This window comes from Rhinopithecus bieti, unplaced genomic scaffold (assembly GCF_001698545.2).
Source record: "Rhinopithecus bieti isolate Rb0 unplaced genomic scaffold, ASM169854v2 scaffold_49371, whole genome shotgun sequence".
In the NCBI taxonomy this organism is placed as follows: domain Eukaryota; kingdom Metazoa; phylum Chordata; class Mammalia; order Primates; family Cercopithecidae; genus Rhinopithecus; species Rhinopithecus bieti.
In genome coordinates this window covers 2,447,793-2,464,158 of record NW_016821003.1, presented here as the reverse complement: position 1 = coordinate 2,464,158, position 16,366 = coordinate 2,447,793, and the positions used below count along the sequence as shown (strand labels likewise).

The 16,366-nt window shown below is 36.4% G+C and overlaps 1 protein-coding gene across 2 annotated transcripts in view; it reads left to right on the top strand.

Moving 5' to 3' along the window:
- The window catches only part of CDH8 (cadherin 8), a 395,507-nt gene that overhangs the window by 174,348 nt on the left and 204,793 nt on the right, over positions 1–16,366 (top strand). For both annotated transcript variants that reach the window (XM_017860108.1, XM_017860107.1), the window contains exon 4: positions 11,329–11,448. In XM_017860108.1, coding sequence (XP_017715597.1) covers positions 11,329–11,448 — 120 coding nt within the window. The remainder of the gene's footprint in view (positions 1–11,328; positions 11,449–16,366) is intronic.

Genomic DNA, 16,366 nt, shown 5'->3' with positions numbered 1-16,366 from the left:
TTTTTGAGTGTTGACATGACCCTAAAAGTGGCAAGTTTCATACTTGATCTCATGTGGTAATGTGATAATGTACTCAGTTCATTATTCCCTCTATAGGAAGTTTTCAGGAGCTTAAGTGAGGGTTTAATATCATACTAGTCTCCGTTTGAAGCTAATTCTGGCTTATGTTTGGAGTGGGTTCAACTCTAAGAAGACAAGGTCATGACTACCCTTTTAAGAGTAGAGAAAACCCTTACCGTTATTCTTTAATAAATTCCAAATGAGAGTAAGACAAAACAGTAGACATAACACCTAATTCAGAACATGATCAATGTGCTACATTAATTTCTGAATATCTTCCAAAAGAAAATAAGCTATTCATTCTCTCTTAAATTTGTATATTTACCCAACGAATATTTCTATGCAAGGCATTTTCTGAAGCGCTAGGGAGAAAAATAAAAATTCTAGTTCATATTCTCTGCACTTAAAGATGTAAAGTTCAGAAACATTGTAGTGTTTGTGTAGCAGTTAAAAGGGCAGATTTGGGAGCATTCTTGTGTGGTTACAAATTCAGGCTTTATTCCTTCTGTTTGAATTCAGATATTCATGGCAGACTCAGAGGCTTGTTACAAAGATTAAATGAATAAATATTTCATATCAGGTATAGTTCTCAGCACTTGTATAACAAGGACAATGTGGGATCATGCTTATAATTTGAACAAAGTGATAGAACCTTGTTATCAAGGAATGGGTTAATTCTGGAGGGGAGGATGAGAGGGGAAAGTTGAGAGAATAAGAAAGAATATTGTTCCTAAGAAGCTTTTAGTCTAAAAGGGGAAAATCTGTATGCACTGCAATTTATATATAAAAGTAAAAGGTGCCCCTAGAGACAATCAAGTAAAGTATTTTGAGAGTTCAGAAGAGGGAATGATTCAACTTAGGAATCAACTAAATCTTGAATCTGGGTCAGATTGAGCTATGTGGATAGTTGTGGGATCACAGAAATGGAGTGAGTAGTGGGTAAATAAAGTAGTTGGGAATATTACAAACTCTGGGTAATTGGTGGAAAGGGTTGTTTAAAACCCTTTACTGACTTTTCATTCTCCTAAAATAAGCTCCAAACTGATTAGTCTAATTCATAGGTACACCCTTCTAGATTTGCAGGCCCACCTGTGAACATTGACCTGGGATCATCTTTTCCTGCCTGATTTCAATGTCAATGTCCCCTCATACCAAAAACTTTGCTTTAGCTGTTCTTCAGTATTTCCATGTCACCCACATAATTTGATGACATCATTTGGTAGCTAATTGTTCCATTTTGGATCTCCTACTAGTCTACCCCTTTAGAAAGCAAGAATCTTCTAACTCCAGTTTCTGAAGCTTGACACAGCAGAATTTTAATGTAAAATAATTAAAACAATGAAGGGCTCAAATAGGAAATTAGCCCAATTTACTTCCATTTTAGCTACATCATTGATGGCAGCATGTATAGGATTTTATGTTTTGCATCAGTTAGTAAATATCTCTTTGAACTCATAGTTCTTGTAATGATTGCAAAATTAAACCTTTTTCATCTAAGACTCTCATTCCTCGATAGCTCAATGGCTCAGTGACTTTTCACTTTGTCACACTTGAAATTTGATAGGATTTTGTCTCTCACATTGGAAAAGGGAGGGTAACCCTAGTTACACAATTATTATTTTTTAAAGTGCTGACTTTTAACTAGAAGCATAAGCTCATTTTAGAGGGACAAAAAAAATGAACAGCCACTATAATGGTTGTATCTCTGTTCTCATGGATCTTGACCTTAAATTTATACTTTATGAAGTACAAATAAAGTAGCATGCCCTGGAAAGCACAGGGTGCATCTCAATCAAAGTTCTCTCATTTGGGGGATACTGATAGTATGTTAATTTTATGGAGCCTCAGAATAAAAATAGGAAGTAGGTGGCAGTATTCTATTTTTTAGATAAAGCAACTGAGTCTTATTGATGTAAAAGCATTCTCTTGCTGTATCAGAGTGGTAAGTCATGGATGCAGAATATGATCTCAGGCTAACCAAATAATGTCAACAGAAACATCTGATATTACAATTATATATATACTACATATATAATACTACAATGATACATATGTAGTGGGTGTGTATATGTATATACTATATATGTATACTTTTGACTACATCGTGATGCCTTCTAGAAAATACATTTAATGAAGATTTGCAGTTTCTTACAATAAAGAGAAACCAGGTGAAAACACTGCTAAAGTAAACTTCAGATGCTATTAGGAGAGAAACGCTAACTCTCTTGCATGTTCTTGTATCCTTTGCATCTAAGTTGGTGCTTGGCATACAGTATATACTGTGCAGATAGCCATTGTGTGATTGAATAAATTAGTTCATTTACTCAAATAGAATGAATTACATTTATGTTTTTAAAATTGAGACTGGTTCTCACTCTGTCACCCAGACTGGAGTGCAGTAGTATGATCACGGCTCACTCTGGTCTAGACTTCCTAGGCTCAGGTGATCCTCCAACCTCAGCCTCCCAAGTAGCTGGGACTACAGGTGCACGCCACCACGCCCAGCTAATTTTCTGTATTTTTGTAGAGACAGGGTTTGGCCATGCTGCCCAGGCTAGTCTTGAATAATCCACCTGCCTTACCCTCCCAAAGTGCTAGGATTAGAGGATGAATGACACTTTATCTACTGTAGTTGTCACATATTGTAGAAGGGATCTGGGCATCTGTGGTGCCACCAGTAGCATAGTTTTTCAAAGTCAGTATGGATATAGAAAGCTGCCAGTCTTAAAGCATTTATGGTGCTATTTAGTTCTCAAGCATTTATAGGATTTCATTCCATAGGTAACAAATTAGCAAAGGTTTGATTCCTGGGAATAAGCGGCCTATGAAAAGAAAATACTTTTATTTTCCTGTTGTATTAGAAATAAAACCATCCCAATTCCAAAAAGGTGTATTTCTGCACATGGAACTGTAAAACAGGCAGCTTATTAGTTTTCACAACCAGGCCTCCAATTGTCCTCATTATCTGTTTGCAAAAGCAGTGGGTAGGCTACCGTGCTAGCATTGTTTGTGAGGGATACAGAAGGTACTTCCCCTCTGTGCATAGTAAACATGGCTAAGATTCTACAGTTACACATTTTCATATGATATTTTCCATTTCTCTCACCCAGTGCACATTACAGATGTTTGCTGAAATGATGCATGGGTGAATAGAAGACATCTGTGTGCTCAAACACATTTTCTAAAGTGTTTAATTGTTTCAGAAAGTTTCAGGCTCATTCTAAAAACACTATGTTAAGTGTGCGTGGATGTTTCATTAAGTTACAAAATTGTTTTTTCCCTAAATTCTCCAGAATAAAATATGGAAACTGAATTTTATTTCCCTGGTTTATGTCCCAAATCATGGAGCCAGAGAAATGACAGGATACATTTTGGGGCTGTCCATCCGCCTGACTGCAGTTAAGAATCTGTCTCCGTTCCCATAATAAATTTAATTTGGAGCATGTGGAATTTGGCAGCAACATTTCACTACAGGCTGAGAGCTGGCACATAAGGCGAACACCCAGTGAGCAACGGGTAGGCCTTTGCAAAAAAAGAAAGATAGGGAACTAATCACTGAGGATTCCATTGTGTGGTATGTGTCATAAAAGAGAGGTTTCTGAAGCAAAATGACAAGCCCAGACTGCCTCTGCCCCTTACTCGTTGGGCTTTTGTAAATGGCAAGACTGATTACCCACAAAAGAGAAGGGTTTGATCTTCTGTTATCAGCTTAACATTACTCTTGTAGTTAACCAACTGTAATTCAGAGAGAAGTTCCTGGAAGGAATTGGAATCCCTGTCTTCTTGCTTGTAGTTGAATGGTCAGATGGTAATAATTCAGTATTTATTTCCCCTAGAGCTTGGCTGGGGAAGAAATCTCCATATCTAGGGTTAAAAAAGAAGCCTTAATTTCGGCTGATCCATGTTTAATCCTCCTCCCCCTGCAAAGACACGCCTAAGTAGCCCCTTGGAGGTTTGGATATTTGGCATGTGTATTCTATAATTAAATAGCAAAACTGAAAAACACTGGTAGAATTTAGGGCATGCTTCCTGCTGGGGGAATTTGCTTGAGGGCCTTCAAGAGAAATGAATGTTGAAGACAGTGGTATGAGTCAGAGAGATGCAAAGAAACATGAATGCATGGGCTGCCTGCACTTATTTCTCAGCTTTTTCCTTAAGCACATCAGGTCGGTGCTCTGTTGTAACTTGGTGGGGGAAGGAGTGTGATGGGGAGGGGATGGAGACTTTCAACCAACCAACCAACCAAGCAACCAACCAACCAACCAGCCAACCAACCAGCCAATACACACAAAACCTCTAGAATTATGTGACAGTCAAGTACAGAAGTATCTCAAAGCATTTTCCATAAAACTAATAAATAATGAATTCTGTCTGGCACATTTAAACCATCCAGGACCGGAAGTTTCTACTTCTAGTAAGGGATAATTTCAGTATCAACAAGTAATGCAGGCCTTATGAAATTATTGCTCTGCTATTCATCAACAACCCAAAAAAGGTTGTCATGGCAACCCCTGTGCCCCACCAGCTATTTGTATTGCACAGTACTTAGGGGAGTTAATAAGGAGGATGAGAGGAGTTGAGTTGAGGGTTTAGTTTTATTAAAATAAATGAAAGCAGTTGCATCATTGCTATGACCTTTTAGGCCAGTGATCTTTGGGATGCATGAATGTTTAAGTAAGACATTTTCAGATGATAAGGCCAAATGCTTTGTCTGTGGATTGTACATACTGCACTTGGAACAGGATAACTAGCAGGTCAAATAAAAAGTTTGAAGAGCATAGTAGGAGACCAGGAATGTGCATTGTTCTGAATTTCAGTTATTGCAAAGGTTCTGCCTCTTGATTTTCCCACCCGGTATTGGAATGCTGATTCTCTAAAACTGTATTGCAAATGACTCTTTGCAAATGGAATTTGTGTTCTTCTCATCATAAGAGCTTTAGCTTTGCCAGTGTACACATTTTTACGCTGCACCAAACCTTTGTTTTTCTGCTCAGGGTGTCAGCACCAGCATTTTCTTTCTGAATAATGTGCAGAATTGGTGTGCTGACTTGCTCATAAAAAAAAGTATAGCCTTGCTAACAGAGCTGCACTACCCAAACCCCAACATCTCATTTCCCTGAAAGCCTTTCATCTTAGTTTGCTGGCAAACTGGAACCTCTGCCCCGACAGTGTAGCATCCTTGGTGGTTAATTTTGCCTGTAGTTTTTGCTGTTATTATGTGGGAAGGGGGAAAAAATGGGTCCTGCTGGGAATGGGAGGAAACTCTCAGGTGTGGCAAGAGGCACATGACACTGAAAGTCTTTGTTAATTAAAATCCGAGCAGCACATTGGCAAATTTCACTTAAACGAGTGGAACAAACTAAATGCAAAAAAGAAAAAAAAAGTTTGTTTAATGCAGAATTCACCTTGGAATTGATGTGTTCATACTCGGCTTGATACTAGCAGACTGAATTGTGGTGACAGGGATCATTTTTGTTGACAACAGCTGGAAATACAGCAGCTATATTATTATAATTAGGATCAGTATCAAGTTGGATTATAATAGGGGCTTTCTTGGAGAAATGGCACAGTGTCAAATTTATAGTCACTAGCTAAATGAGTCTCTTGTATCCTTGACAAAGGGACAAAAACAGTTCCAAATGAAAACACAAACAGAGAATCCTGGTTGTTATATTTCCTGGGAATTACTCAGGGTCCTATTTATCACACACCAACACTTGCAGCTTTGAAGAAACATTATCCTGCAAGGTTTACACTTTTCAATTTGCCTTCGTGGTCTGCATTCTGCATGCATTTCCATGGAGAAGTGTACATTGCTGCTTGACTAGCAATCTTTTCTGCTACAAGATTAACTTCGAAACATCCATTTTTTCTCCCCTATGGGCAATCACTTGACAAATGCACCCACAAAACCTCCACACACATCTATTCCAGTGTACAGGTGCATCAACAGTCTTGAATCACTATTAGGAGAAATACTGTCCTTGACGGAAAGTAGTGCTGCCTTTTCATTTTCAGATGTCTAAAGCTGAAGGATGGAGATTTCCAGGAAGCCAGACGTCAGGCAGAAATATTCTGGATAAGTATGTGGGTAAAAGCTTGTCTTTGCTCTGTTGCAGTCCCCAGCCTAGTAGTTCATCCTGGCATGGACTGGGAGATATGGCATTCATTCAAAATGCCATCCATTCAAATAACATCGAGAAACTTGTACTGATGATATGCCCAGTGTCTAGCCTCCTGCTTAATGTATAAGCTTTTACATAGTACACTTTTGTTTATAAAATACTTTTTATTTTTGCTCTCAGAGCAATTTTATAACAAAGAGAAAACCGATATGAGATAGATTAGTAGACTGGATGGAAGAATGAGACACTGTGTGTGCGTATGTGTGTCTGTTTTCTTTTGAGCAGTTTTACTAACAAAATCACTTCCTTTCTAAGCATGTGGATATATTGCTACATTTGAGATTGTCTTTTTGTGTTTTCCCCCAAATGTAATAAAATCTATTGTCAAAGCCATTATGCAAAATTACACTTAATAAATTAAAGCATTCATTACCATCTAAAATTGTAAAAGATTAGTTTGTTAGTTTTACCTGTATACACACATAATACAACAATAGTGACAGTAAGCTTATAGTGTCAATCACTCTTCTGTGCTCCTTGAATACATTAATCCGTTTAATTATCTCACCAAGCCTATGATGTAACGACTATGCTCACCTTCCTTTTTACAGATTAGGGAATCAAAGCTTGGAAAATTTTTAGTACTTGGCCAAGAACACAGAGCCAGTAAAAGTTGGAGATAAAATATAAAAGAAATGTTTGGGTTGAAGACATTTTGACTCCAAATGTATCCTCTCAACCACTTTTCTATATTTCATATGATTACATGTGATCCTCACACAAAACTTTGAGGCCTGTGGGATAAAAAATGTTTGTCTTTGCATATGAAAAACTGAATCACAGAGCATGTAGAAGATAGAAACCCAACCCCTTACTCCAGCACCAATAATAATAACGTGATGGGCTGCCTCTCATAATAAGATAAGATCAACACAATTAGATATGCTCATCATCAGTCTTATAAACTCCAGAGAAAGTATCCTATCTTCCATTTAACAGGAAATAGTTTGCATAACTATGGAGTATGAAAAAAGAATTCTTCACTTTACAAACAAATCTAAATAGTAATTCTTCAAAGTAATTACAATAGAAATTAGTGTCTCTAGGGAGAATGGATGAAGCTAAATTTTAAAAGTTTGGCGCACACTACAGGCATTTTAACTATTATTTTGTATCAAATTGCCTGAAAAGATTTTAAAAAATGTGTCTCTATTTTATTATTCCATAGATCTGGAAGGGACGTTAGGGATCTGTTTTTCAGAGGGTAAAATCTAACACACAGACACGTAGTACTCACTGGTTTAGCATGTTGTTATTTCTGCGATAGGTACCTACATATATTATTTTGTTTAACTCTCACAATAACCTTATTATATTTTGTAGATTTAAATCTGAGGCTAAGACAAGTTAAAGTATTTGCTCAAAGAAACAGATAAGTATTTCAGAAGATGTCAGAACTATTTTATGTTCAAAACTGTTAACTCCAGACTGCTCTGACCAAATGCACCAACCCTGTGCATAACTAAAACAATACGGTTTTTTTTTTTTTTTCAGAAAATATTTGGATATGTTTTTTTCTCTGTGAAGGCGTTTCCTAATTTAAGAGTCACCCACTAGAAGGAAATTTTGGTAATAACAGGAAGTTTTGACAATTTGTTCACTTTTCTTTTTCGATTACCTAGGCAGTGACTGGAACTACATTCTCAGATTTATTAACTTAATGTCATACTGAATATTGCACCTTCACTTATTTTTTTTTCTGATAATGTGTTACTTCCTAATGGGGGAACATAATTTCTTCTTAACAAAATCAAAGTAAATACACTAGACTACAAAACAAAGCAAAAAAAGTTGTTATATGGTCTTCTGCATGAAAGGGACCTCTCTCATAAGTCTCTGAACTCTGTTAGTTCTTTCAGTAACTCTGATGGGTTTTCTTATTATTCATTATTTTCTTTAATTTTGGACTAATGTTAGACTTACAGAAAAGTTGCAAAAATAGTTACCACATGCCCCTGTCTTAGTCTGTCTTGTGCTGCTGATAACAAAATACCTAAATCAGGTTAATTAATAAAGAAAATAATTATTTTCTCACAGTTCTGGAGGTTGGGAAGTCCAAAATCAAGGCACAGCATGTGGTGAAGCCCTTCGTACTGTCATCTGGAGGGGAAGAACACTGTGTTCTCATATGGCGAAAGGTGGAAGGGCAAGAGAGACAAACTCCCTCTGTTAAGCTCTTTTATAAAGGCACCTAATCAGGCCCTGTGAGGTGGCTCACGCCTGTAATCCCAGCACTTTGGGAGGCAGAGGTGGGCAGATCGCGAGGTCAAGAGATAGAGACCTCCCTGGCTAACATGGTGAAAAGCCACGTCTACTAAAAACACAAAAATTAGCTGGGAGTGTTGGTGCACACTCTAGTCCCAGCTATTCAGGAGGCTGAGGCAGGAGAATCCCCTGAACCTTGGAGGCGGCAGTTGCAGTGAGCCAAGGTCACACCACTGCATTCCAGTCTCGGTGACAGAGCAAGGCTCCATCTCAAAAACAAAAGGGCCTAATCTCTTGTGAGAGAGGTGCCCTCATGGCCCAATCACCTCTTAAAGGCCCCACCTCTTAATATTTTATGTTAGCAACACCTGAATTTTGGAGGAGACACATCCAAACCATAGCAACCCCTCACTCAGTTTACCTTCAGTTTAACACCTTACCACAAAGATCAAAACAGGGAAATTAACATTGATATCCACTTCTATTGTCATTACCCAGTGTTAATGTTTTATCCTCTCTTAATTGAACTGCTGTTGTAACCTCATAACAAGTCTGGTCTCCTAATCTGTGCCTGTACTTCCAATCAAATCTGGAGGCCCTAACAGAGAGAGTGGCCCACAATATGGGTGTGCTCTTTAACTGAAATTTCTTCCCTATTTCCTAGAGGGTACAGCCAGTGCTCCCCATCTTGGCATGAAAATTCCCCTATATTTTCTTCTTAATTTGAATATCCAGGCTTAGCTTTGATGGCAGACTTTTTCTGTCATGTCATCCCTCTTTCTGAATATTTTTTGGCAATTTTATCTCACTATCTTCCTTTTACCTAGAAGGTTTTACTCCCAATTCTTCTGCATCTTATGTAATATTCAAATAGCTACAACTATTGTACTCTCATGTGTTCATTTTTGCTAGCTAGTTGATGAGTTACTTGCATCTGGTGGAATGTGTTACACAAGAGGCATTGAGTGCATATTTTATAACTGCAGATTTTGTAGAACCTCTGAGTCATCATTCTGAGTAGAAATTCCAATTTTACAGGATTATCAACTGCTCAACAAACATTATTATTACCTTTCCACGTTCAAAACACTTCCAAAAGATACTGACTGACAAGATCTTGCTAAAGTTCTACCCTAGTCCAGTAAACACTGGCGTATGCTGCTCTCCCCTTAATTGCTGAGCATGTTGATTTCTGACAGCCCAACACTCATACTCCCTGCCGCCATTTTGTAGTTGTCCTCCCCTGAAGGGAGCTGCTTGGGCCAAGACTAAGGCTCCATTCTCAGGGGGCATCTTGCATGCTATAACTGTTTCCTGCTGGAATATAAAAGCCCGGCCCATTTCCTCAATGGGCATGCCATCTCTAGAGCCCTATGGAGTCCAGTGAGGCCTTCATTGTGACTGCATCACATCCCAGATGTTTCTGTCCAATTTTGTCTTTTTCACTCCTCCATAGATATTGATTTAAAACACTCTCCAATGAAAGTTTAGCAAGAAATCTTTATCTCAGAGTCTATTTCCAAGAAAACTAATCTTTAACACCTACCTGCTGTTTCTCATTAAATCATCAGATAATTTATTCACTCACCCATTTATTCAATAAGTAAAGGTATGTTCAATAACCATTATGTTTCCAGCACTTGTTGGATGAAGAAGACATTGGCCCTGATCTCACAGCATGTGATTCTTGTCATTACACCAGACTTTTTCAATTTCTTTCCGTTTTTAGGAGTTCCCAGAACTTCCCATAGTCTCTCACACTACTTGGCCTTTTCTTATGTTTATCTTCCTGCTTAGAATTCCTTCTCCTGGTTAAACTCTACCTTTCTTTAATGATTTAACTCAAAGGCAACCTCTGTTAGAAAAATGTTCCTGATCACCCTGTCTGTTCTGGACTAAGTGAGAGATCTATAATTGGTGCTACTGCATTCAGCTGAATTTCTTTTTCTATTTGTCTGTCCCTTCCCCCTCTTATTGCCCCTCAAACTGTGAGCTTCTTGAATGTAAAGATTTGTTATGTGTGTGTGTGTGTGTGTGTGTGTGTGCATGTGTGTGTTTATTTACATGTCTGCCAACAATATACTTGGGGAGGCAGGTGGAAGTTTTTTTTTAAAATGGCATGATAATCTATAGAGATGTGGTTGCTCTTTAAATCCAAATGTATAGGTTTGCTCTTTAACTGAAATTTCTTCCCTATTTCCTACAGGGTAAAGTCAATGCTCCCAATCTTGGCATTAAAATTCCCCTATATTTTAATATATATACTCCATAACAGGCAAACTGTATATACTCAATTGTTGAATGAATGAATAAAAAATAGTTTTGAAAAAAGGTTGTGATTCTGTTATCCATTATGCCTAATTATGTAAGCAACATGATTAGTTGGTGGTTCAGAGCTAATTTTATATTCTGAATAATTAAATAAGATGGGATAAAATATTCTTTTGATATTTCTGTACAGCTTTTTTTCAGCAGCCAATTTTTCCAGGTATGTTTAGTTGTACTTTTGTAAGACGTAAATGTGACATGGTATATTATATTATTAACCTTATATTTCATATTCCTTTGTTAGGATTCCTTTGCATGTTCCCCAAGCCCACATGCTTCTAATACTTATCTTTAAAATGAAAGCTACAAAGGAATCTTAAATAATACAGATACTAAAAGTATCTTTATATAGTACTCCAGGACTCTTTCTTTTAAAAGACTTAGGTATAGTTGAAGTTATGACAGAGCAGTTCATCTTCATCTTTTCTAAAAAAAATCTTTTCCTTTTATTCCCTACACATGGATTTCTGTATAAAATACTTGACAAAATGTAGCTCTTGGCAAAGGACAATGTGTTAATTATTATTTTTTTCTTTCTCTTTTTTATTAGGTACATCTGTCACTAACGTCACTGCAACTGATGCTGATGACCCAGTTTATGGAAACAGTGCAAAACTGGTTTATAGTATACTGGAAGGGCAGCCTTATTTTTCCATTGAGCCTGAAACAGGTTTGTGGCCTAAATTTCAAATTATATTTCCCACATTTTTGCTTCAGGGAGACACTTTTCTCGGGATTTGGATTATGAAATATTATGTCTAAGTATTTCACTGCCTGCATCAATAATATTTGAATATGCAATGTGAGGTACATGGTGAGCCCTAAATCATTTTGATGCTGATCACGACAAATCACAGAGCATTTGTAGGATATCACCTATTTAACACACGGTCTGACACCATTTTTCATCCTGGAATAAAGGGAAGAATGTGCTTATATATCAGACAAACTTAAATAGTAGAATTAAGTAAAAATTCGGTTGCTTACTGGCTGTGTGATACTTGAAAAGTATCTAAGTTGCAATTTGCACATCTGTAAAATGGGTATGGAACGTACTACATAATACTGTGATGAAGATCAGATACAACAATAAATAGCAAACACACAGTGCATGGCATGTGGTAGTCATTCAGTGCACTTTAGATAGTATTACATTTGCTACCAGATTCCTCCTTGTAAAACACAATGCTTATATCTATCCATCAGAGCTTGTATGAAGATATTATTATGGTCAATATTAAATCCAGCTAATACCCTGTGATCTGGTGGCACAGATCTTATAAGCCATGAAGTAAGTTATCAAAGAAACAAACAAACAGCCTTTTAAACCAGGCTTAAAAAAATAGCTTTATAAAAATAAGTTTTTTTATAAATGAAGATATATGTTTTTAATTGTTAAATTTAACAGTATATTAAGAGATCAAATATATTTTGTCTGACTTGTAAATCCTATGAGGTTTTGTTGTAGCACATTTAAAAACTATTATTAAGAACAATTATTGTTTAAAAAGCAATACCTTTTTTGTATCTTCTTCTGTATCCAGTGGTATTACAAATTGGGTCTTTTTGTTCACCATTCCCAGTGCAAAATAGACACTAATTCAGAAAATACCTATTGAACAGTCACCATGTGCCAGGCACTGAACTAAATATAGGGAGAAAAAAATCACAAAGGCTAATTTCAGTCTACAGGTATCTCCCAATCCATTTCAAAAGACAGATATTTTTTCCACCATAAATAAAGTTAGCATGGTAATGTCATTTAAATAATTTGTTTCTTAGGAATAAATTAGTATGAGGTATAATAAAAGCCCGCTACTAAGTGAGAGGATTTGGACAATTTTAAGTCTCAGTGATATAGATTGCTATTTGTTTAATTAACTGTTGTCAGCAACATTTAATATTTACATTTTTACTCAGCATAATGTGTATCTATATCAACACAAACTCATTTTAGTTTTATCACTTCCAATCTGACAGATACCAAAATTGTCTGATTTATATTTTAGAAAGTTTATTTGGCACTATAGTGGATAATGTAATGGAGAGAAATGACACTTGAAGAATTCACATAATCCTTTCTTCATAAATGTTGGGTAAATGAAGTTGAGGTTTTTAAGTAAGGCAGACACAATGCAAATAAAAATAGAAATTAAATTCAATAATCAATAAAAGTCAGACTAAGTTCTTTAGATGAAACATAAATATGTATGAGTGGAATGTAAACATTTTTGGGCAAATGTCTGCAAAATTATGCTTGAGTGTGTTCAAATGAAAGCAGAAAGTGTCAGTTGTCCCTAAGAATCTAAATTAGAGTCTACCTTTGAGGACCTCTCTCTTAAAAAAAAAATAAATAGAGTCTGATACAAGTGTGTGTGTGTTTTAAAGGAGGATATACAAACTATGCAGATACAGATTAAGGACATTGCCGGACGTGTTTTATTAGAAAAATAAGAAAAAAAGAGGCAATGGCTATGAACATCTGGAGTTTAAATTCTGTAAGCATGTGGAAAGCAAATACCCTTTGTGGTGACCAAAAGAGGTGTATTAGTTGGGTCCTTTGGAAAATAGAATGCGGAGACAGAGATAGGAGTGCCAATGGCATAGTCAATGCTATGACTGTGAAAAATGAAAGAGGTATGGAGCCGATTTGGGCATGGAAGTTCCTCTTATCGAATACAGATCTTCTACCCATGCAATGAAAGAGGAGAAAAAGCAGTATAAGGCAATGTAGATCTGACAACATCTTGGCCAAACCAATGGGATCCCTGGAGCAAACATTACTCTTAAAAGGAGTCCCGTGTTGCACATTAAATGGCCAGGCTTTAATAAATCCACTATGCTCCGTCATTGGTTGGGATGTGCCTGGGCAGAGCAAGGTCTTGGCTTGGATCCTGAGGTCAATCCTAAAGGTACTTCAGCCACAGGGTCTCAGGTAACTGCATGCAAATCCTTAAATTAATCTTTGGCAGGAAAATCCAAGCGGTGGGTTTCTGTGCCTTCCACAATGTGTGTGTGTGTATATATGTGTGTGTGTGTGTGTGCGCGTGCATAATATATACATATATACATGCATATACACACATATGGGTATGTACCTATATGCACATGTATATGAATATGTGTGTGTATATGCACACATACATGTATATACAGGTATACATGTATATATAAATATATACATCTATTTATGTATATATACAGGTGTATATATATATACATATGTATATGTGTATATATACACATATGTGTACATGAAGAAAACAACTTTTGATTTTATACATTTAGCAAATGTGATGTTAAAAACTATAATATGCAGAATAGCAAGTACTTGGTGAATAAACTAATAGTGGGAATAGTAATATATACATTGATTTTTGAAATGCATGCTATGTGTGTGTGTGTGTGTGTGCGCGTGCATAATATATACATATATACATGCATATACACACATATGGGTATGTACCTATATGCACATGTATATGAATATGTGTGTGTATATGCACACATACATGTATATACAGGTATACATGTATATATAAATATATACATCTATTTATGTATATATACAGGTGTATATATATATACATATGTATATGTGTATATATACACATATGTGTACATGAAGAAAACAACTTTTGATTTTATACATTTAGCAAATGTGATGTTAAAAACTATAATATGCAGAATAGCAAGTACTTGGTGAATAAACTAATAGTGGGAATAGTAATATATACATTGATTTTTGAAATGCATGCTATGGATCAAAAACATTAAGAATGGCTACTAATTTTGACCCAAGAATCCAAATTCTAGAAAAAGAAAGAAAATGTCATGGATGAGCAGACTCGTTATCTAAGACCCACACACCTCTGTGAGTGCCTAACAAGATGGTTCTTTACATGAGAGGTCTGTACGTTACTTTAGGAAATGACCCAGCATAGACGGGTTGGAAAATGTTGGCTGAACACCATTACACATCACCACATATGTGGGACCAACCTTCAGTTCCTTTTACACCAGGATTCTGGCATAAGTATCAAGGATCAATCTGTAGTGAAAATAATCAGTATTGTGAAAGTGAACACTCCCTCACCAGGTTACATAAGGTAGTCATATTCATACTCTTTATAAAGAAGATTGCCCATTGACCACTATCAGCTCATCTTTGATGTTATCACGTTCTCAATAACAAAAAATAAACCAAGGCATGAGACAATAAATCTTGTATGTATCTTGTTTTATTCATGTCAAGAATGCCAAAAACAGAGCTCTGGAATTTGGAACAGATAAGTTCTCCTCTCCCCTTGCTTGTTACATTTCACTTCATGGAATTATTTTCTATTGCCATAACATATCAGAGAGAGCTTCTTCTGTTGTTTCAGTTATCAGCTTAAGAGCACAGAGAGATATGCCGTTTGTTCTTTATTTTCTTCTTTGAGCTTTAACAAAATCAGGGTTATCTTGTTTATTGACTTGTTTATATTTTTAAAGTTAATTACCATGCTAGAGTGCCAGGTCCAGGAAAGAATGGGGATTGCATGATTTGTTGATTTTGCAAATCTATGCATCCCTATGCATAGGTGTCTGGCACCTAGAAGTCCTTCAGTAAGTAGTGAAGGATGGAATGAGGGAAAGAGGGAGGGAAGGAAGGAAGGAAGGAAGGAAGGAAGGAAGGAAGGAGGAAAGGAAGGAAGGGCAGAGTCAGGGAGAGCTGGAGGAAGGGAAAGCAGGGAAGGATGTGCAAAAGAAGAGGGAAGGATAAAGGGAAGGAGGAAGAAAGTGCAAATTAATAGAAAGAGAAAACTTGCCACAATTCGTACAGAAGATGTAAGAGGAAACATCTAGGGAATAGAGCTTGGTATCTGGTCTATACTTCTATCTGTTTCTCTGATGGAAAGAACACCATATTAATCTCAGATATGATTGTTTTGTTTGAAATTCATTTAGGACTAACATTCATGCTTTTTCCAAATATCATACTATGTTTTAAGTGTCTAGGCAACACAATGCTATTCTAGTACTTGCAAAAATGAGCCTTGAGACCATAATAAACTCCTGCTTAGATTTGCTTCTAGGTCACACAAGGAGATAGAAGGGTTCTGGGACCACTGGACAAAGAAGAAATGGTTATTAGTATATCTTCCTATTCCAGAGGTCACTGTGATGGTACTACTACTGCTGCTAATAATAACAGCAACAATAGAAAGCCAAATCATAGTGTGTATACAGTCTTTTAGGTTCGACAAAACACTAAACCGAACTGTGGAGTGAAGAATTTCTGTCTCCATTTTGCAAATGACTGAACTGTGTTTCATAGAGAATGAAGTAAAATGTCTTTCTCACCTTTAGATAAATTCCTCTGTCAAATCATAACAGGAAGAATAAAAACAACAGAACAAGAACCTTATTTATTGAACTCTTACTATGTTCTTACCATTGTGCTAGCTGGGTTTGCATACATTAGTGAATTTAATTTAATTTTTTCCACACAATATTTTGAGGTAGGTATTAGTGTCATCTCACTTTTAATGATGAGAGAATCGAGTTTGACTTGCTATGTTTCTTTATATATATATATATATATA